Source organism: Octopus bimaculoides, chromosome 7 (genome assembly GCF_001194135.2).
Source record: "Octopus bimaculoides isolate UCB-OBI-ISO-001 chromosome 7, ASM119413v2, whole genome shotgun sequence".
Classification (NCBI taxonomy): Eukaryota; Metazoa; Mollusca; class Cephalopoda; order Octopoda; family Octopodidae; genus Octopus; species Octopus bimaculoides.
The window spans coordinates 42,072,950-42,096,381 of record NC_068987.1 but is presented as its reverse complement, the minus strand read 5'-3'; the positions used below and the strand labels follow the sequence as shown (position 1 = coordinate 42,096,381).

The 23,432-nt window shown below is 37.9% G+C and overlaps 1 protein-coding gene across 4 annotated transcripts in view; it reads left to right on the top strand.

The window, feature by feature from the left end:
- Positions 1-23,432, top strand: part of LOC106884301 (nucleoprotein TPR) — a 163,596-nt gene that overhangs the window by 30,186 nt on the left and 109,978 nt on the right. For all 4 annotated transcript variants that reach the window (XM_014935610.2, XM_014935611.2, XM_014935612.2 and 1 more), the window contains exons 13-20: positions 153-212; positions 4,349-4,566; positions 5,190-5,268; positions 7,592-7,735; positions 11,216-11,389; positions 15,848-15,988; positions 18,978-19,143; positions 20,243-20,359. In XM_014935610.2, coding sequence (XP_014791096.1) covers positions 153-212; positions 4,349-4,566; positions 5,190-5,268; positions 7,592-7,735; positions 11,216-11,389; positions 15,848-15,988; positions 18,978-19,143; positions 20,243-20,359 — 1,099 coding nt within the window. The remainder of the gene's footprint in view (positions 1-152; positions 213-4,348; positions 4,567-5,189; positions 5,269-7,591; positions 7,736-11,215; positions 11,390-15,847; positions 15,989-18,977; positions 19,144-20,242; positions 20,360-23,432) is intronic.

The window sequence follows — 23,432 nt, the reverse complement described above, 5'->3', positions numbered from 1 at the left end:
ATATATATATATATACATACATACATACATACATACACACTTATATATATATGTACATATCTATGTGTTCTTTCATGTACTAAATACACATGCAGGGCTTTGTGCTTGTTAAATGAAGGTTACTAATTTTCTTTTACTTTCTTTCTATCCAGGTGGAATCCATTATTCGACAAAGAGATATGTACCGAGTTCTGTATCAGGAATCTACTCAGGTAAGCTTTTACCAGAATAAGTGATCATTACCTTAAGTGGAATAAACAATAAGTGAAAGTAAAATTTTAATTTTTAATGACTTGGGTTATCATCATCATTATCAAGAGATAGAAAAATAGAAATAAGAAATGTATTGCTGAAATACATGCATAAAACAGATTTTTGTAATATTTGCTCTTATTCCTTGAAACTTATTTCATGTGACACTGTTTTCCGGTGCAGAGAAATCCATTTGTTTTGGACATCTATGCTGAAAAGAGTTTCTTGCTGATTAATTAACAGGAATGGAAGACTTAAAAAATAGCTATGTTCTACCAGTTACAATAGGCCAGTCTCTTCACAGCTCTGCAACTCTTTATTTAAATTCCAGGCACTTCAAAATTGGACTATGGCCAAGAATATATGTACAAACCAACTCACTTCAGTTGTAATTAGTACCAGTTATCTAACATGTTCAAACACAGCACCTGATCTGTAGCCTAGACCAGGGCTGTAATGTACACAAATACCCCACCTAACCTATAACTTGGCAGTTTAGTGTAATATATGCCAAATCACTTGTCTGTAAAACCAACCTATAATTTGGGCCACTATAGAACAAACGTATTTTAACACCTCGCCACACAGAATACAAATCAGATGTTCAGATAAGCAACTTTGTTTTCCAACCTTGCACAGTTTGGCTGCTGAAAACTGTTGGTTATAGCTCTAGTTAAGAATGCAAATGCCCAATTCTATCTCATTAGCATCATTACTATTCTTTCACACTGGCAGCCTGAGTTTTTGCTGTTTCGCGATGCACCTGCCCTTCCCACCCCACCACCTGTACTGAAAGACTTTATCCTCTGACTTCTATTGGATGTCTTTCCCATGAACACCTCCAAAGGCTTAATGTTCCCCCATCCATATTTAGGGTTTTATCTCCTTTGTAATGTAATGATGATGTAGCACATAAACATGATGGTGTACTGTATGCAGGCTGAAGGCTGTTGTATGATTGTGAATTCTGCCAAATGCGAGCTTTCTTTACAGGTACATGACATGACTGTCTCCTATCTCATGGTCTTGCGGGCCCACACCCTCAGAGCTGGTATGCTTAATGATGGCACACTGAAAGGTAGATCTGGTGAGATTGTTGAAATACTTCAACGAGACGTGTAGATTTGAGCTGCATCCAAGAAGTAAGATGGAGAGGAAGTTCTGCTAGATTCCTTACAGGCAAAGAACATAGGTATAAGATTTTCTGGGCAGGGAACACTGATGGGGTCGGGGACGTGGGCATACTTCTTGCGGAGAAATGGGTTGATAAGGCAATCGAGGTAGTCAGAGTCTGTGATAGAATACTTAAGCTTAGACTAGTGCTGCAACATGGATTAGCAACCATTATCTTGGCCTATGCCCCTCAGCCAGGGCTACCTGATGAACAGAAAGACTGATTTTATGACACCCTCTTGCAGACTACCAAACTTTGTGGCTTGGCGACTTCAATGGGCATGTTGGACAATATGTAGCGGGCTTCCATGGTATACATAGAGGCTATGGTTTTGGTTCCCGCAATAAGGAGAGAATCAGGCTGCTGGAGTTCTACGATGCAAATGATTTTACAGTTTCTAATACTAACTTCAGGAAACCTCCCAGTCTGACGACGATGGTGACAAACCACCCCGCCATCCAACAAAATCTACTTTATGTTGATTCTTTTTAATTAATCATTTACCGATCTGGTGGACATGCTAGTCATTGACTACATCCTCGCCAGGAAGCAGGAAAGATGGCTACTTATAAATGCAAGAACCTTCCTAGGGGAAGAATGCAACCCGCAACATAGACTAGTAGTTAGCGACTTCAGGATTAGGGCTAAATGGATGACCATTGAGAAGCAGGGTCTGGAAGCTTAAGGATCCTGTGAATGGACAGAGATTTAGTGATGTATTACTCAAAGCTTTTGACGAAATAGAGGTGGATATAGCATCACATGATATGGAAGACAACTGGAGGTTCCTACGGGACAACCTGGTGAGGGCTACTGACCAGATCTGTGGATGGTGCAAAGTCCCCTCTCAACCAAAGATAATGTGGTGGTGGAAAAATATAGTTGGCAGGGCCATTAGGGAAAAGAAACAGGCATGGAAGGACTGGAAGAACAGTGGTAGCAGGGAATTATATCAGATTGCAAGAAGGGAAGCTAGGCAACAGGCTTACTTAGCCAGAGGAGAAGCAGATAAGAAAAAATTTGCCAATGTTCTGCATCGTGAGGACCAAATACTTGAAGTGTTTCATGGGTTAGGGTTAAATATAGCACTGATGCTATATTTCTAGTAAGACAGCTGTAGGAGAAATACTTAGCCAAAGATAAACTTCTGTACCTGGCTTTTGTTGACATGGTGAAAGCCTTTGACAGGGTCCTCCGATCCCTTATCTGGTGATCAATGGGAAAACTAGGTATAGATAAATGGTTCATGAGAGCTGTACAAGTCATGTACTGGGATGCTGTCAGTAAGGTGAGGGATGACAACGAGCATAGCGAAAAATTCCAGGTAGGGGTACAGGTCCACCAAGGATCAGTCCTCAGCCCTCTCTTATTCATCATAGTCCTCCAGGCAATAACAAAGGAATTCAAGACCAGCTAACCCTGGGAGCTCCTCTATGCTGATGACCTTGCTCTAATAGCTGAGTCACTATCAGAACTAGAGAAGTTTCAGGTGTGGAAGCAAGGTCTAGAATAGAAGGGCCCTAAGGTTAACCTACCAAAAACCAAAGTCTTAGTAAGTAGGAAGACAGACAAATCACAAATCCTTTCAGATAAATGGCCCTGCTTGATCTGTAGAAAAGGCATAGGTAGAAACTCCATAGAATGTACCCAGTGTAAGCTATGGATACATAAGAGGTGCAACAGTATCAAAGGAAGGCTAACTGGGAAGATAGTTTTTGTGTGGCAAATGCTCATGGGCAATAAACACTGAAAATGTGCAGAAAACAGCTTCTGTCACATGCCATGGGGATAGGCAACCAAGTCAGTATCAGGGCTGGATGCTCTGAGAGTGTAGCTGCCAGAATAAGAATAGCATGGGCAAAGTTCAGAGATCTCCTACCTCTGCTTCTGACAACAGGCCTGTCACTAAGAGTAAAATGTAGGCTGTATGACACAAGTGTGTGAACAACCATGCTACATGGCAGTGAAACATGGGCCGTGACAGCTGAGGACATGCGTAAGCATTGCAAGAAATGAAGCTAGTATGCTCCGCTGGATGTGTAATGTCAGTGTGCATATACGATAGTGTGTGAGCACCCTGGGAAAAAGTTAGACCTAAGGAGCATCAGATGTGGTGTGTAAAAGAGACAACTGCGTCGGTATGGTCATGTGTTGCATATGGATGGGGACAGCTGTGTGAAAAAGTGTCGCAGGCTAGCAGTAGAGGGAACCTGTGGAAGGGGTGGAGCCAGGAAGACCTGGGATGAGGTGGTGAAGCATTTCAAATGACAAGTGACCGAGACCTGGCAAGCCAAGTGAGACTGTAACCGTGGCCTATACCAGTGCAGCATAACCAGCCCATTTAAGAGTGCCCTGCAATCATTGGGCAATAAACTGTGCCTGTGAAGACTTGTTGAGTGAAGTAAAGTCATTGTCCTGGCCAATGTTAGTACCACCTGATTGGCACCCGTGCCAGTGGCATGTAAGAAGCACCATTTGAGTGTGGTCGATGCCAGTGCTGCTTGTTTGGTCCCGTGCCTGTGGCATGTGACAAACAATATTTGCGTGTGGTTGTTGCCAGTGCCACCTGACTGGCTCCTGTGCTGGTGGTATGTAAAAAGCACCATTCGAGTGTGGTCGATGCCAGTGCAGCTGACAAGCACCCACTACATTCTTGGAGTGGTTGGCATTAAGAGAAGCATCCAGCTGTAGAAGGGCGTCCAAATCAGATTTGAGCCTTCTGGCTTGCCAGCCCTCAGTCAAACTGTCCAACCCATGCAAGCATGGAAAGCGGATGTTAAATAACGACAATGATGGTGACAAACCACCCCGCCATCCAACAAAATCTACTTTATGTTGATTCTTTTTAATTAATCTCACCAATTACTTCATTATACTGTCCATTACATGTCCGTTATACTGTCCTTTATTTATACATATTAGGTTTCAAATGTCCAGACAGCAACACCAGTACGAGGACATGGCCGAGGCAGTTACAGGGCACGTGGAAAGTACCAGCAGACTCCTCAGAGCATGCCTGCTACCCCTTTTAACCCTTTTAGTCCTAATAAGGACAAAGAACTGGAAGACATGAAGATGGCCCTCCAAGAACTGCAAACAGAGTATGCCACTTACAAACGAGAGAAGGGGGAGAATGACAAGTAAACAATTTTTTTGCTAAATTTTTCTTGTTGTATATTAGAACAGATTGGTAAGTGAATAAGTTCATTGATGTCTTGGTGGTGAATGGACATGTGGTCTCTGCTATGATGCAAAATCTTCTAAAATTTTAGCTACGCCTGTTCAATTTTCGGTAATTTAACTGTTGATCATAGATGTTCAGTATGTTGGTAGCCTCTTTAGTAGATAGTGCCTTGATATCTTGGGAATTTTGTGTGAACTATCATGTTACTCAGTTTACTACAGTACTATATTTGTTGTCTCCACAACAGGTATACAGTATCATTTGTAAGCTGTGATATCAAAGACATTCACATCTGAACTACTTAATAGTACAGTTCATTTCAGGTCTTTGAGTCAGTTCACCTCCTCTTTACCATAGCTCTTTCCCTTTTCCTCTCATTTTCCATTCATATATTAAACTACCCTGATGCTTAGCAGGTAAGTTTTTTTCAGTATTTAATCAAAAGTTCAACACTGTAAAGTATAGTGCCAATCTTGCAGTACAAAACCACCATTTTTGAGCCCATTCACCCATTCAGTAACTTCCTGCAACTCCCTGGATCTATATCTAAGCATTGCATTTTACTTACCCTTATTTCAGGATACTGAATGGTCAGCTTGAAAAATTACGGGGAGACATTTCTGACATGAGAGTTCAGAACACAAAACTTGCTTCACAGGTAAGTTACACTAATGAGTTAAGGTATTATTATTAAGGCAGCAAACTGGCAGAATTGTTAACTTGCTGGACAAAATGCTGCTATGCATTTTGTTCATCTTTACATACTGAGTGCAAAATCTTTCAAGATAGACTTTGTCTTTCATCCTTTTGGGGGTTGATAAAATAAGTACCAGTTGCACACTGGGGTCAATATAATCAACTAGCCTCCTCCTTCAATGTTTCAGGTCTTGTGCCCACAGTAGAAAGAATTATGATTATTATCGTAGAAATCAGTATTTTTATTTTTTACTGAAATGTATGAGGTCTGATCAATAAGTATCCAGATTGTTGCCATAGTAATGAAGCTAAAGCACACAGATTGAAGTCACTCGGCAAAGATTGATCTTGATCTCTGATGTGCTTTAACGTTCTAGCTCATAACAGTGCTTCGAAGGAAGGTGTGTAATCGTCGCGTTGAGCAGGAAAGAGAAAGCTGTCATGGCGATACCTGCTCAGAAGCCTACGCAAAGTTGCAGAAAGTGTATGAGCTGCACAAAAGTGTAAGAGTGGTTCTGATGTTTCCAAGATGGCCAAAAAAATGTCCATATTGACAAATATTCTCAGAGACCCACAACCAGCAGAACCAAGAAAAACATGACAGATATGCATGAAGCTGTGAGAGGAAATCATCAAATCATCATCCATGAGTTATCAGAGGATGTGGAGATTAGTTACAGTTTAGTTCAGTCCATTATCACTAAAGTTTTGGGTATGAGACGCATCTCTGCCAAGTTTGTGCCAAAACTGCTTTCAGCTGACCAAAATTACACTCTTTGATTGTGTTGAGAACGATGAAAACTTTTTTGAAAACTATGATTAGGCCTCTGAGCAGGTATCACCAAGTTTTTGGGAAAATTTGATGGAGATTCTCTGTTCAACTTACAGTTAATTCTGAGGTTAAATTTACAAACTACACATTTCTCATTAGTGCATGTGGTATTTTTGAAGGAGTACGTCCTACATAATTGTGATCTGAAGGAGCTCCCTGGGTTCTCAATGATCTTGATGTTAAGTTTGGTGTCTTTCTGGGTTTTCCTAAATCTATGTGCTAATTCCCCCATGAGATGTGTTCACTCTGTTTGCTTTGTCACAAATTTTCTATATACTATTTTAATCTTCACTTCAGTATCTAGGATGGGTACCACTGGCATCATTACATTTGTTGTTATCTGATCTCTTTTTGGCTCTCCTGTATACTTGAATCCTGTCTATCTAGTTGTATCCAGAGAATTGTATGCAGTGCATGAAGTTTTGTTTATGTCTCTTTGCTTCATTGAGTTTGTATCGGTGGGGGACATTATTCATTATTCTAAGTCTGCTATTGATATGCAAATTTTCATATTAGAGTGGAGGAGCTGTACTCTGTTGTTTACAGTCTATAACCAAAGTTCAGTAGCAAAGACTGGGAGTCTATTGTTAGGTTGCCTAGTTGGGTAATCTATAGTTACCTTGATACTTTAGTGGATGAAGTTTGCTACATACTGGATGCTCTCCAGTGTGCTCTGCTGTTTCCTCAGTACAGTTACAGAGGATTATCATCATCGTTTAATGTTCATCTTCCATGCTGACATGGGTTGGACAGTTTGAGAGGAGCTGGCCTGTCATCTACATACCTGCGAAATAAACTCACACCACACATATATAAATGATTCACAATACAAATTAATCAAACTTGAACAGGTAAATGAAAAATAAAAACAAGGTAAATTTGAAAAGATATTTATAAATGAAACGCATACACACATACAAAACTTATATTCCTAAAAATGTTCAGATTTCTAGTGTTGTTCCAAGCATGTGTTATACCTCAAACCATCTCTTTTTCCCCATTTATGTTCTGTGCAACAATTCATTTCCACAGTTATTGCTTCAAAGGAAAAATTTTTTAAAAGTGATCTAACAGTTTCTATTCCATGGAGAGACTGTGGTGTGGTTTGATTTAATATCTTCCTTAAAAAAACTAAGAAAAATAATTTTAAAATTCTTACTATATTCTGGTGCAAATTCACTCTTGTTTTATCACTATCAGAACTTTTGACAGTATTGTTTCAGTATAGAGACTTATGAATCACTATAAAAATATCCACTTCTTAATCAACACACACTTTTTATGTTTTTTATATCTTCTTTTGAAACTCACTGCTTGACAACATGAAACTGGTATCCATTTTTCATCCATAGTGAAACATTTCAGAAAATCAAAACAGATAAATCAAATTATAGGCCTATGAATTTTGTTCTATGTTTGACTTCTAAGAGTTTATCTATTTTCATCTTTTAAGCTTGATTTTGCAACTGAACGCTACAAAGTTTTGCAGAATAACTCTGAGTGTTACCGTAAAGAGATCAACATCCTTAAAGAGCAAAATAAGAAGTGCTCTATGCAGTGTGTAGATTTAGAGAAAAATGTTAGCGTCTTGCACTCGGTAAGTTAACCTTTTACTTTTTAATTATCTTTTTAGTTTTTCCATATTATTAACAGAGCAGTTGATCCATTTGAACTTCTTTGTGTGTCTAGTGCATGTGTAGAACTAAAACTGAGTAAGACAGTTATTCAAACACTGTATGAATTGCAGTTTATCTCAATCATTTCAACCAACCAAGTCATTTGCTATCATTCTCTTTTGAAACAACTCATCTGAATATACACAAAATACACACTAACTCAGACAGAAACACAAAACCACTTGCTTCTACTCAGAAACAAACACACAGGGTTACATTGGCACGGTCACAGAAACATAGAACTGCATTGATGCAGTCACAAATTTCTACTCAGAAATACACAGGTCTTCATTGATGGAGTTACAAACTTTCAGAAACACAAAAGATGCATTGATACAGTAACAGAATGAGGTGAATTTGAAAAACATGGCCGCAGTCAAATGACTGAAACGAGTAAAAGAATAAATCAACTTATACATCATACACATCACACTATATTTCTAAAAGTGCTTGGAATCTCTTCCATGTATGTAGGAAACTACAGACTATCTTGTTTTCTTCTTTATGTTCTGTATAATGATTCATTTCCACAGTAATTACTAATAAAGAGGGAGAAAAAAATAATTTAACAGTTTCATTTCAATGGAAAGACTGTGGCTTGGTCTAGTTTCTTCCTAAAAATATGAAAATCAGTTTTTCAAATTCGTACTATATCTTTTCTTATCACTATTGGAATTGTTATCAGGATCATTTCATTTTAGGAAATAGAAATATCCAAGTCTTAATCACACATATGGTTTTATTTTCACAGTATATTTTGCTAGATTTTTCTATGTCTTCTTTCAAAAATCCTTTGAATTCAAACTCAGAGTTTGACAACATAAAACTGGTATCCATTTTTCATCCATGGTGAAAAATTTGATAAAATGGAGAAAAAATTTTCAGAACTCCGATACCATCATCATCATTGTTTAACGTCTGTTTTCCATACTGGCATGGGTTGGATGGTTTGACTGAGGTCTGGAAAGCCAGCAGCTGCACCAGACTCCAATCTGATCTGGCAATGTTTCTACAGCTGGATGCCCTTCCTAACGCCAACCATTCTGACAGTGTAGTGGGTGCCCTAGCATAGATCATGTTCGGATGGTGCTTCTTACATGCCATCGGCATAGGAACCAGTCAAGGGGCACTGGCATCGGCCATGTTCTGATGGTGCTTTTTACCTGCCACTAGTACAGGAGGCACTGACCACAGCTACAATTTTGATTTTACTTAACTCAACAGGTCTTCTCAGACATATCATATTGCCCGATGCATCAAGAGTAATTTTAAATGGGCCGGACATGCAATACTGGCATGGGCCATGGGTCCTACTTCACTTTAGTTGTCCGGTCTTCTCAATCACAGCATATCTCCAATGGTCTTGGTCTCCTGCTATTGCCTCTGTGAGGCCCAACATTCAAAGGTCATGCTTTACCACCTCATCCAGTATCTTCCTGGGTCTACCTCTTGCACAGGTTCCTTCCACAATTAGGGTGTGGCACTTCCTCACACAGCTCTCCTCATCCATACGTAACATGGCTATACCAGCACAGTCATTTCTCTTGCACACTACATTTGATGCTTCTTATGTCCAACTTTTCTTTCAGGGTGCTCACACGCTGTAGTGTTTGCACACTGACATTAAACATCCAGCAGAGCATACTAGCTTCATTTCTTTCAAGCCTACACATGTCCTCAGCAGTCATGGCCCATGGTTCACTAACGTGTAGCATGGCAATTTGCACACATGCATCATACAGTCTACCTTTCATCCTGAGCAAGAGGCCCTTAGTTGCCAGGAGAGGTAGTTTCTCCCTGAACTTTACCCAGGCTATTCTTATTCTCGCTACTACATTCTCAGAGCATTCACCCCCACTGCAGACTTGGTTGCCTAGGTAGCAGAAGCTATCAACAACTACTAGTTTTTCTCCATGGCATGTGATGGAATCTGTTTTCTGTACATCTTCAGTGTTTATTGCCCCTGTGCATTTGTCACACACAAAAACTATCTTCCTGGTTAACCTTCCATTGAATTGCTACACCTTTTATGTGTCAATAGCTTACATTGGGTACATCTTATGGAGTTTCTACTCAAGCCTTTTCTGCAGATCAAGCAGAGCCATCTACCTGAAGGCGTTTGTGATTTGTCAGCCTTCCTACTTACTAAGACTTTGGTTTTTGCTAGGGTAATCCTAGGGCCCTTTGATTCTAGACCTTGCTTCCACACCCTAAACTTCGTCTCTAGTGCTGGTAGTGACTCAGCTATTAGAGCAAGGTCATCAGCATAGAGAAGCTCCTAGGGGCAGCCTGTCTTGAATTCCTTTGTTATTGGCTGGAAGACTATGATGCATAAGAGTGGTCTGAAGATTGATCCTTGGTGAACTCCTACTTCTACCTGGGATTCTTCACTATACTCATTGCCAACCCTCACCTTACTGACAGCATCCCAGTACAGGGCTTGTACAGCTCTTACCAACCACTTTCCCCAGTTTCCGCACTGACTACCAGATAAGGGATCGGAGAACCCTGTCAAAGGCTTTCTCCAAGTCAACAAAAGCCTAGTACAGAGGTTTATTTTTGGCTAGGTATTTCTCCTGAAGTTGCCTTACCAGAAATATTGCATCAGTGATGCTTCTTCCTGGCACAAAACCAAACTGCATCTCATCGAGGCTAACTCTCTTCCTTATTCGTTGGGCTATGACTCTCTCCGTAACTTTCATCACCTGATCCAATAATTTGATACCCGTGTAGTTATTTCTATCTAAAGCATCACCTTTGCCTTTTTAGCAGTTGACTATGGTGCTGCTACACCAGTCATTGGATATGACTTCTTCATGAGTCCTACACAAAGCCATAACTACCATGCACTCCATGGGACTGCTGCCCAACATGTCCATTAAAGTTGCAAGCCACAATAACCATGTCTTTTCATTTTTTATCAAGCTAGTCTGCAGGATAACCTCATAGAATTGGTCCTGGTCATCAGCCAGCCCAGCCTGTGGAGCATTTGTAGAAATGAATGTAACTGTTAATTTATCTCTGATGAGTCTTAGCTTAATAGCCCTATCACATATGCTGACTACCTCAGTTAACTTATCACCCTACTTTTCTGTTAAGTGTATGCCCACACCAATCACTCCTGCCCATCCAGAAGAATTTGAATGTGTTTCCTACCTGTTAGGAATCTAGCAGAAGCTCCCTTCCATCTCACTACTTGCACACTGCACATGTCTACATGGCGACACGTCATCATGTCAATAATCTCACCAGACCTACCTTTTTTATTGAGTGATTGCATTCATATAATATTACTGTACTATGATATAATAAATGTTCTGTATTGAATTGACTTTTATTTATGTAATACATTTGTAAGAAATGTATTAAATGACTGCTTACTTTTTTCTGTGTCTTTCTAGGATTTGGTAACAGCTCAGTCAAATGTGTCTCGACTTCAAGTCCGTTGTCAAAACCTGACAACTGAACGTGATCTATTAAAAGCGAATGAACAACGACTTGTTCAAGAGAAGGAGAACATGTTGAAAGAACAACACAGCCAAAATGTATTATTATCCAACTTACAAACTATTCAGGTACATTGCTCCATCTGTAATATTCTGTTCATTTTAATGTCTACTGTTTCATGTTGATATGCTCAGACAAAATTTGTTGTGGCAGGTTTTCTGCAGACTGTTGCCTGTCATCATTATTTATTGTTCATTTTTTGTGCTGGTATGAATTGGATGGTTGGCAGGAGCCAGTGAGCCAGAGGACTGCACCGAGCTCTGTCTGCTTTGGCATGGTTTCTATGGTTGGATGCTCTTCTTAATGCCAATCATTTTAAAGTGTACTGTGTACTTTTCACATGGCACCAGTACTAGTGAATTCAACAAGTAACCTGCAGGTGATGAGAGGTTAAAGTATAATAGAGAGATAGGAACAGGTGTCTTGTTGTTGAGGAGATACATGGGTATCCCAGTTGAAAAAGAGAGATGGTGAAGAGGTGTCAAGGTGTACCCTCAAGTTACAAGGATGTGAATATAAGATAAACGGTAGCGGATTGACAGGGTGAGTGGTTTGGTAAGTTATTGAGAATGAAAGAAAGTGGCAGACAGATGGAGATAGAGGTGAATAATGAACCCAGCTGGGGCACTGTTAGTCATGGTCAAAGAGGAAGGAAATAAAAGTGGGTCAGGGAGGTAACATGGCAAAAAAGATGATGTAGAGTGTGGGAAGGGAGAACATCACAAGCTGGAAATAGTGGATAATTAACAGAGGTAGTGGCAGGGTAAAAGGGAAATAAAATGGGTGTTCTGTGGAAAACAGTGGTAAGGGATGATAACGAAACTGCAGGAGACAAATGAAGTGGTTCCAGAAAAGGTGTTATGGAGATGAAATATGTTCAGTTCTGAACTTATAATTATAGCAGCTTAGTGAATAATGCTGTAGTCAGAATAATGATAGAGGGGTGGGTTTTAAAAAGATGAGTTGTGGTGGAGAGATTTGTCAGGGATAGACTGGATCAGGAGTAGAGACATAAATGCTATACTTTTAGGACCATTTTCGTTTAGATGGGCAGGTTGTCTTAAGCACAGCAAATCACCACTCATTCCACCCTTTTGTCATCTTTTCTGTGATGCTCATGACCTGGAGGTCATTATTCACTACTTTTTCCCCCTTGTCTTCTTGTGTCTCTCCCATTCACAAGTTCCTTTCACATTTAGCAATTGGCCCATTTTTGCAGCTATCCTCATTCATGTGCACCATGTGGCAATGCCATCACCATCTTCTCTTCTGCACACTACATCTGATCCCTCTTGTGCCCAATTTTTCTCAATGCATTTGCATTTTGTCATGCATGCACACTGATGTAGCACATTCAATGGAGCATGCTAGCTTCATTTGTTTCTGTCTTTCTCATGTCCTCTGCATTTGTGGCCCATGTTTCACAGCTGTGTAGCATTGCTGTTTGTACACAAGCATCATATAATGTCTTTAACTCTGAGAGAGAAGCTTTTTGTTACCAACAGAGGTAATAGCTCTCGGCCTTTTCTAGCCAGTTCCCACTCTAGTGACTTCACTTTCAGAGAATCCTCCTCCACTGTTAATTTGGTCACCTTGGTAACATCTTATCTCTTATGCCTAAGAATCTTCCTGGGCAACTGAGAAAATCTATTCCTGTGTATTCTTATTTAGTATTGTTCATGTGCTGCTGCCATACATAAAATCTGCTTTCTCTGCTAATCTTCTTGTGATTTCACTGCACCTCTTATATGTCCACAGTTTGCACTGGATACACTATATGGAATTTCTACCAACATCTTTTCTGCATCAAGCTAAGTAAAATCATGGTCATCCATACATAGAGGCATGTCCTTTACGAGCTCCCCCCCCCCATCACACACCATCTGTCCTCTCTCAAAACTCCTCCACAACCGATCTTTTCAACATCTCTTCCATCTCACCACCCACTGCAGGCTGCTCCACTTTCCCTCACATGCCTATCTGCACATACATCCCCACAACCACTCCAATTTCTCTCACCATCACACTCTTATAAAACATTTCCCTTCTAGCCCTTCTGTAATGTATCTCCAACACTATTTCTTTCTATCTTTCCCTCACCTCCTTTTCCTACTGATGTAGCCAAGTATTTCCTCTATAGCAAGACACCTGTCTATGCCTGTATTATACTCTAACTTCTCACCTAGTACAAAGCCACTTACTTCAGTACCACTCCCTGTCTCAGCCAATAGGTCTTTGTCTTGCAAGTTACTTGGCTACCCCACAAGTGTTGGGTCACATAAAAAGACACTGCAATTTGTAAAGTGGATGGCATTAGGAAGGGCAGCCAACCATAGAAACTGTACCAATGGAGCCTCGTGCAGCTCTTTGGCTTGCAAACTCACCGACCCATGCCAGCATGGAAGGCAGATGTTAAATAATGATGATGTTGCCAATGTTGCCTTTGTCCACGAGAAGGATGTGGTAATTCATTGAGCAATAAAACTTGTACTGCTTATTCGGATATATGCAAGAGCACACTGCCTTTAGGCAGACATTTGTATAAATCCTCTTCATTTCTGATGCTTCACTCATTCTTCCCATCCAGTCCACAAGCTTAGAACAGCTACAATCAATGTAAGCACAATGAAATGTTGATTTGGTGAGATTGTTGAAATGCTAGAATGCTAGAGTGAAAATGTGTTGATGTGGGCTCTGGGCAAGTGGTAAAGTGTAAGGGAACCTCAGCCAGACATTCATACACATATAGAACGGCACTTAGCATCATAGAGACACTGTTGAGGATTTTGTATTCCTGTGTGGTTCAAGAGGATACACTGGCTTCTTTAGGGCCCATGAAAGGATTACAGTTTTGCAAGCTAGTAAAATAGTTGTACACTTACTTTGTATATTATAATGGTATCCGTTTACTGCTACATAGGTTGTTAGGCCATTGTTTTAATCATCAAAGTGACAAAACAACATAACCTCAATGAGAAGATGTCTGAGTGTTACGTAGATAAGTGTTAAGTTACTATCTCAGTGATTTAATGGTTTAGTTAGCTGTGGTATTGAAGGTTATGTTTATTTTTAATTAGGTCTTCCCCATTGCTTCACTGCTAGTAAAAGTATATGTGAATCATACATATCTTTTAACAGTAGGCTGTTACATAGTGAAAGTCTCAGTTATTTTGGTGACAACACTCTATCTATCTATCTTTCTCACATACATTCTCTCTTTCTCCCCCCCCCCCTCTCTCAACAACAACCTTTTTTTTTCTTGAAACAAATTTTAACTATCTTTCTTACATACACACTTTCTCTCGCTGAATTTCTTAGTATTGTCTCCATATTGAAAAACATACAGAAACACAAACACACAAACAAGCAAAAAAATAATTATGTATATTGTATAATAAAAGTTTTTTTTCTTTTGAAGTTTGTGTTGTGTTGACAAACTTGCACTTTAAATTCCCATGTTTTTAATCAAAACTTGCTAGTTACTATGGTGACAACACTACCTATTTATCACACACTCTCTCAACAACAACTTTTCACCTCCTTCACATATATCTTGTGACAGACAGAAAGAGATCATCTTCTCTTTTATAACATAAGATTATCTATTAGGCTAGAATATGTAGAGTTTGGTGTTTTGTATGTCTCTTAATTTTGAGTTCAAATCCTATCATGGTTGACTTGGAGTCTCACAAAATTAATAAAATAACACCAGTTAAGTACTGAGAGTAATATAAATCAAATGTGTCCACTTATTAGAAATTATGGACTTGTGCCTATGTTATAAATCATTATTCAACTCTTTTGATACCAACCCACCTGACACTGCCTCTTCTTCTGTGGTACAAACTACTTGTTTTCTAGAGTTCTAAGTTAAATCATTCTATTAGAATTTCTTTATTTTTGTTCCAAATACCAAGTTAATAATGCCAAAATTATTTCGCTAAGTTCTACTTTCAAAATATATTGAAACAAAGACAACTTATTTCAACAAGACTATGGTAACATAAAAGTTAAAGGTCAATGTACATAGAAAAATATTACAAATATTACAGGTGCAAGAATTATGCACCTGATGTAAAATCAATGAATAATGTATGTTTCAGTGAATATAAGCCTATTTAGGAACTGCTATCCTCAGAGATCTTCAAATTATTCTTGAAATTTTCCAATTTATTTCCTGCTTGTTCTATTGCACTTTTTTTTTTTTTTTTTTAGCTTTTCCTGTGTTTGTTTCTTATAATTAGTACAATAGCCAAGTAGAAAATGTATCAGGTTACTTGCTTATAGATTATGAATTCATACACTTGTGAAGTCATTTTGTTTTGCTTCACACCAAGACACGACCTCCTAACTCAACATTCTTCAATTTAAGCTAAGAATGAATACCCATCAGATGCAGGGTACATCTTTCACAGCTTGTTTTTAATAGAAAAAGTTGCATCTTTACACCAGAAAATATAGTAATAGTTTCTATTTCATATTTACATGTGATGTTTGTCTTGAATGTTTATGTTATTATTTTGCAGAATAACATGGAAAGAGTTGAAAATGAAACCAAATCTCGGCTGCAACATCAAGTTGATGTTAGAGAGAAAGAATTGACTAATTTAAGAAGAAAGATGGATAATACAGAAACTGAGTTTAAAGCAACCATTAAAGCCTTAGAGGTATGTCATGATGATGATGATGCTCTTAGTTTGACTCTAATTTTGCTAGTATTGAAATAAAGTTAATGGCTAATGCACAGATTTCATAACATGATACCAATCATAGAAGAATATTGTCACTTTAATGATTTTGATCAAAGTGGTCCTACTGTTGTTTGATATCTAAATAGATATCACCTAGGTGTTGATAGATGGCTTGTGAGACCTGTCGAAGTCATGTACAAAGATGTAAGTAAATTGAGAGGTCTTATGATAAACTTAGCAAAGATGAAAGTTTTAGTTACTAGGAAGGAAGACAGGACCCTAGTACCTTCAGGGAAATTGCCTTGCTCAATACGCAGCAAAGGAGTTGGTATAAACTCCATATGTTGTACTCAATATAAGCTGTGGACACGAGATGTAGTGGATTTGCAGACAGACTAGCAGAGAACCTATGCAATAGATGCATTGGAGCAATATATATATATATATATATGAACACACCAGAAATAGACCCCCTTGATTGCCTGGATGGCTCATTACTAGTAGTTGATAGCTTTTGTTATGTAGACATAATTAGCTAAGGTAGCTGCTCTGAAAATACGTATGCATCCTGTATGTATATACATATTGTACTCTGCAACTTAATACTTTTGCTTAATATTATTTTTATTCCCCTCTTTGTGTATATTTGTGTGTGTGCATAAATTTTAGAAATGTTTTCTACATTAGTATGGGTTCTTACTAATTTGATAGTTTATCAACCTATTGTGGAAAAACACTTGTTTTTTGTCCTACAGGAAATTGCAGCCAAATTTTCACATTACACCTTATAAATAACTTAATATATAAGCAATGTAATATATAAGCAATGTAGTCCAACATAGGCAAAATGTTGGATTGCTCATGGGTAGGATGCTTTTAATTTGTCATTAGTTGACTTGGGATTTAAATGTAACAACAGTTGTAAACAGTTGTATTTTACACCTAGATAGTTAAATGAAGTGAAGTAGCATTTTATCCAGATACTTGACTCCATGGTTATAAGCTGTTTTGAATTCTTGATCATATGGGTAATATTTATGACCATCACAGATCCTAGGCCTGTTGCATTCCCCAACTTCCATCCCTTATTCTCATTATCATCCCTTCCCATATGCCTTCATCTATTCACCCTCTCTGTTATACTTCATTTTAACATCTCTCTCAACTTATCCCTTGTGCCCTCTGTCTATCACCATGCCCCCACTCACTTCAACCACCCTCATGAACCTCCTCATCTCCTTCCCCATTGTTTCTGTGCCTTGCTCATCATCCCCTACAACTGCCATCCTGTCTTCTGATACACAGCCCATAACATTTCTTGTTCTTTAAGGAATTTTCTCTGGTACCTTGTTGCCATCTTATTTTTTTCCAGATTTTCCCACTAATCCTTATGTAATGCAGAACAAGACAAATCTATCTATCACTGGCATAAAGCCACATATCCACCCTCTCAAACACTACCCTCACCCAACTGAGAGGGTTTTTTCCCTTTTTTTTTTTTGTTCCTGTTCTGCAAGTTACTTGGCAAACTCACCAGTGCTAGTGTCATGAAAATAAGCACCCAGTATACACTTTAAAGCGGTTGGCATTTGGAAATACATCCAGCCACAGAAATCATACCAAGGTTGACATGGAGAATGATGCAGCCTTGTTGCTGACCAGATCCTGTCAAGCTGTCTGACACATGCCAGCATGGAAAACGGACATTGATGATGATAATGATGATAACCAATGAATTTATAAAGTTATCTTGATACCACTTATTTTTCCTATTGGAACCATTTCACTTGTTCTACCCTTCAATTAATACTGCTTTTGCTCCCACCCGTTCATTGATCCCCACCTACACACTGAGACCCTTTCCCCAATTATCTCTTCCTCTCTCACCATATGTCACTCACTCTTTATGCACTGTATCTCCTCTATCCTTCCTCCACACACTCCTGCAACCACAACCATGTGATTTCTCTCTAATCCCTTCTCCAGTCTTACTATTCTGCTGCTCCACCCTGTCAGTCATTGCCTACTCTTCCCTATCTCCCTTAACTCATGCATCATTGGCCATCCACTATTCACTACATCTGCCCTTCAACATCTCTACAGTTGTTGCCTACTTTTCCTTGCCCACTCCCCATCTTTCCCTGCCTCATACTCTCTTGCAACTTCTACTCACCCACACTCTTGATCCTTCTATTCCACTCACTTCTACCCACCTCATACCTTGAGAGTCTACCTAAACACTTCATCACCACTATTTTTAATCTCTTTCTCTCTTTCCAACTTCAAACAATCCAACCCTCTCTTTTAAAATGAGTAGTCATGTAGATCCTGTACAGCAATAAACTTTTTCTGCTCTGGTCTCTTCTGTACTACTTTAATCCTTTGTCTCCTAGTTTAAAGTTGCTCTTTTGGGGTTCCTATCTTTCAAGCTACATGTCAACCTCACTGTTGTTGGTAGCACAAAAAAAACAACCTGTACATGCTGCAAAGTCATTGGCATTAGGAAGAGTATCCAGCCATAGAAACCATGCCAAAATAGACAGTGGAGCACAAATCAATCCTCGACAGATCCTGCCAAACTGTCAAGCCCATACCAATATGGAACAACCATGTTAAATGATGATGATGTTCAGTGTGTTCCAGGCAATAAGTTCTCTGCAAGCCTACTCTGCTATCTGCTATAGACTTCTGATTATAGTGTCATTTATATGTAAGTTGAAGATGATCATGAGGGAAAGCACAATTGTTATATCATAATTCTGCCCTCTTCCCATTCCTTATTTCATTAATCACCTGTTTAAAGATAAATACAATAAATACAGCCAGTTGATGAGATAGTGTTTGAGTGAATGTGTGATAACATTTAAGGAGAAAAATTTTAAAGATTTTTAAGATCATTGAGAATAATTAGTTTTAATCCATCAGTAAAATGCTCAGATATTTCTTTTCCTAAATATTTTTGTAGACCAAAATGAACAACCTACACCGTCAGTTGGACCAAGAAGTTCAGTCTCACCAAAAGTCTAAAGACACAATTATTGAAATGACACGTCGAGTAAATACTCAGAAACAGGAATTGGCAGCTACACAGGCAAAACTCGCATGTGCGGAAACTAAACTATCTAAATCATGTAAGGAACATTATTATTAGTATTGGTATTAGCATTGTTACTGTTGGTGTTATTGATGAGGGTAGATGCTTGACAGAATTGTTAGTTTTAGACAAAATGCTTTACAGTATTTTTGATTTTTTGTTCTGGGTTCAAATCCCACTGAGGTCAGGTTTTCCTTTCAACCTTTCATACAAGTACTGGGATTAGTAGTATTGAGTAGCCCCTTACTCTCTAAACTGCTGGCTTTGTGCCTAAATTAGAAACAATTATTACAATGATGGGAGGAAATTGGTGAATCAGCAGAATTGTTAGAGCACTGGGAGAAAAAATACCTTCCAGTATTTGTTCTAGCTCTTCACATACTGGGTTCAACTCCTGCCAAAGGTAGATTTGCCTTTCATTCTTCCAGGGTTAATAAAATAAAGCACCAGTCAGGTACTGGGGATTGATTCAATTTAGCGATTCCCCTCACAAAATTTCAGGTCTTGTACCTTTATTATGAATGATTGTTACTGTTGGGATGAAATAGTTAGATCAGAGAAACAGGAAGGTGACTGGTTTTGTTATGCATTCTAAGTTCAAATCCTGTTGCTAAGTGGAAAGATTAAAACCTATTCTGAGCTCGTTATTCAAGTGTTAATAGATGAAAAATATGAGTAATAAATCCCTCCTAGAATGTTAGTCTGTTATTTTATGACTTCGGATCTGTTAACACTGCATGTTTCTATATCTAGATGTCTACAGAGTTAAATGCTTTTTTCAGACACATTAGAATACCAGAAGCAGATATGATTTCATATTACACAAGCCTGTAGTCTTTAGTTATCATGCTGCTACACTATCTGTTGATATTCCTGCAAAATGGAAGCAACCATTCACATTTATGATTAAGATTTACTAAATGTCTGTAGTTTTTTGTGGCTTTGATTACCTTGTCATTAATACTGGGATCTTGTTTATATGCCAAAAATGTTATGTTGCAAATAATAAAATAATCTACCTTATACTTTTGTAGCACTTCTTTTGCAAATGGTTCATTAGGTGGAGGAGCAGTGACATTTTGGTAATATGTTGGGTGATGTATAATTTGGTTAATTATTTCTTTCTAAATCTTTAGACGGCAGCATGGAAGTGAGTAGCAATACAACTTCATTACAATTTAATATTGATGGAGAATCATTAGCAGTGAAGGATTTGCGGTCTCGCTTGAATGACTCACAGACTGAAATAAAAGGTGATTTTTATTATATAAATTTACTGTTGCAGTTTATTGTAAAATGTTTGTTTCTTTCTCTCCATGAAAGTAAAATGCTAATATTATACTCATTATTGGCTGCAATAGCTCTCTATTTAGAAATACTTTTTTTTTTTTTTTAGGTGGTGGGGTTACATCAACTTAATGACATTAAGCATAATTTAAGTTTCAGAGACTGATAGAAATGGTGCTAAGATGCAATATTGGTTAGTAGAATCCATAGAATTCAAAGCATTGCATCACAAGTAAAATTAAACTTAGATTCTATACATATAAAACCAATGATAGAATACAATAAACACTAGCTTATATAAAACTAGTTACATACTTTACATATATAACTAGAAATAGAATACAGTAAACACTAATTAATATAACGTTATATTCTTTACATATAAGACCAATGATGTAATACATTAAACTTGAGTTAATATAACACTAATATTCTTTATATATTTAAAATCAGCAATACAGGGTATTTGATGACTTTTTAAGTCTCCTCTTTCAAGAACAGCTTGATGTATTGGGGAACAGTCAATGGCATTGGAGAGCCTATAGATTAAAGTTGTAGGTAAAAAGCTGACTCGGTGGACAGGAAGCTGCCTAAATATTAGAAGAGAGTTACTTGTATCATGATGATTTGTGCTGGGTCTCAAAATGCCAACATCAAGAGAACTGCTCAATTCTCTGTGAACACTGTAAATGCTGAAAGATGTGATACGGACAGCTGGAAGGGACTCGGCCAGCATTCTGACTGTGGCCACATACAGGTATTCATCAATTGCAGGACAAGTTGATGGAAGATCTGAGCAAGGGAATCTGGGATTTGGCAAGAAAGATGAGTGTTGGAGTCACCACAATGAAGCTGGCCCTGAATGTGAACCTTCGCTATCACTTGTACAAAAGGCAAAAGGACAAATGCTGACAGCCAAAGCCATGAGGAAATATTTGGCTCAGTTAAAGAATCCCTTGAATAAGCTGAGGCATCTTGTTGAGCTGGGAATGATTTCGTTTTTCTCAGATGAAAAGAACTTCTGCCAGGACCAGTTGCACAACGCCCATCACAACTGGTGGTTTGCCTACAATCCATGTGATGCCCCACATACCATGAAAACCAAGTTCCTCCAAACTATGATGATCTTAGGGTGTGTCTTCAGGGGCTTAGGTTCAATTTAGACAGTTATGTGAAGCTGCTGGAGACTGGTCAAACCTTGGTTGAAGAGGGTTGCTGCTGGAAGGCCATAGCAGGATTCAGCTCCTTGCCATACCTCCAGAAAGAGTCAGAAGTGGTTGTCAGAGAATTTCTATGACTTCACCAACCCCAATTTCTGGCCTTCTGATTCATTCAATTGTAATCCCATGTATTATGTGTGTAGGGCACATTGAGAAAAACACCAGCTACTCTGCCAGCAACACCAATGCCAAGCTGGTGGCAAAGATCAAGGAGGTGTTTGAAGATCTTCCCAGGGACACAATAAGGAATTCATGTAATTTATCTTCCAGCCATAATCTAGTTGATATTTTTTTATTCTTTTTAAAGATACTTTTATTTTTGGATGGGATATTGTGTTTTTTTTTCTTTTATGCAAACTGTTATATTTAGCTTGAACACCTTGTATATGTCAAAACCTCATTTTAGGTGAGTTAGTCTTAAATTGTTAGTGTTATTTCGTATTAGCATATTTGATGCAGAAGCCGTAAAAAGCTTAGTAGATATATGCTAAGAAGAAAATCAATATTAATTATCTGATATTATTTATCATCGTTTTAGGAAATACAAAAGTGAATGATTAGCACAATCATTAGCCCATTAAAATAAATGCACTGCGGTGTTTGTTTCAGCTATTTACTTTTTGAGTTTAAATCCTGCTGAGATCAACTTTCTTTTTCATCCCTTAAGTAAATAGTAAATTTATATACCAGTTAAATACTGAGGTTGATGTAATCAAGTAGCCCTCTTCATTATATATTTCTAATTTTATGTCTAAATAGAAACAATTATTTTGGCAAGTACTGGAGATGAATCTAAAGCTTTTGTGTCTATATCAAGACAAGGTGATCATTGAGTTCATCACTAAGTAAATATTATATCAAACATTTATGGGAGTTACCCTACTAAGTGAATATTTCACAGTTTAATTAGAAAATAAATCAAATAAATTTGACAAGTGACTGAAACTAATGCAATGGAATTTTTCACTCATTTATGACTTGAGGATAAACAATATTTATCATAAAAGTTTTCTTTTAGTTCCTACACAAACAAATGCTAATGGCATGTGCACATATACAGATACTCAATACTTTCTTACACACACATACTCACAGCTAATTGTCCTCTGTGTGTGTGTGCGTGCGCACATGGACATGTTAAGAGTGTCCATTTGAACTTTTCTCTCTCTCTCTGACAAACATTTTTTACCATCCCTTTTCTTCAGCATGACAGATTGTTTACACCACCGGAAATAACCATTTGAATTTTCATATAATATATTCCTATTAGTGTTACTATCATGCATGTCTTGTCCTAATTCTGTCTTATAGCTGAAAGGCCTTTTATGTATATTTATATGTATAACAAATACCTATGTTGTTTCTCTTCGTTTTTGTTTCACATGTTTTGTCTCAATTCTGTCGCAAAGCCAAAAGATTTTCTGTGTGTGTATAAAATAATACTTGTGTTGTTTGTTATTTGCATATATTTATATTACCATCCTTGTATTTTCATTTTTTTGATATATTTTACTGTTCAGTCTACAGATCATGTCTTGTTTTTTTTGTACTTGTCTCATTTTGTCCTTCATTCTTACTCATTTATATTCCAGCAAAGTTTTGCAGTTGTTGCCACCAAAATAAAAAATATTATTGATAAGGTGTCAAAATCGTGAAGATTTTTGGTTGATAACTGATATTGGATGTTTTTTTCTCCTGTTTTCCATATATTTCTTTGTCATCTTCCTGTGAAACATTTTACTATTTTTGTTTGTGTGTGTGTGTGTGTGTGTATATATATATATATATATATATATATATATATATATAATAGTATTAG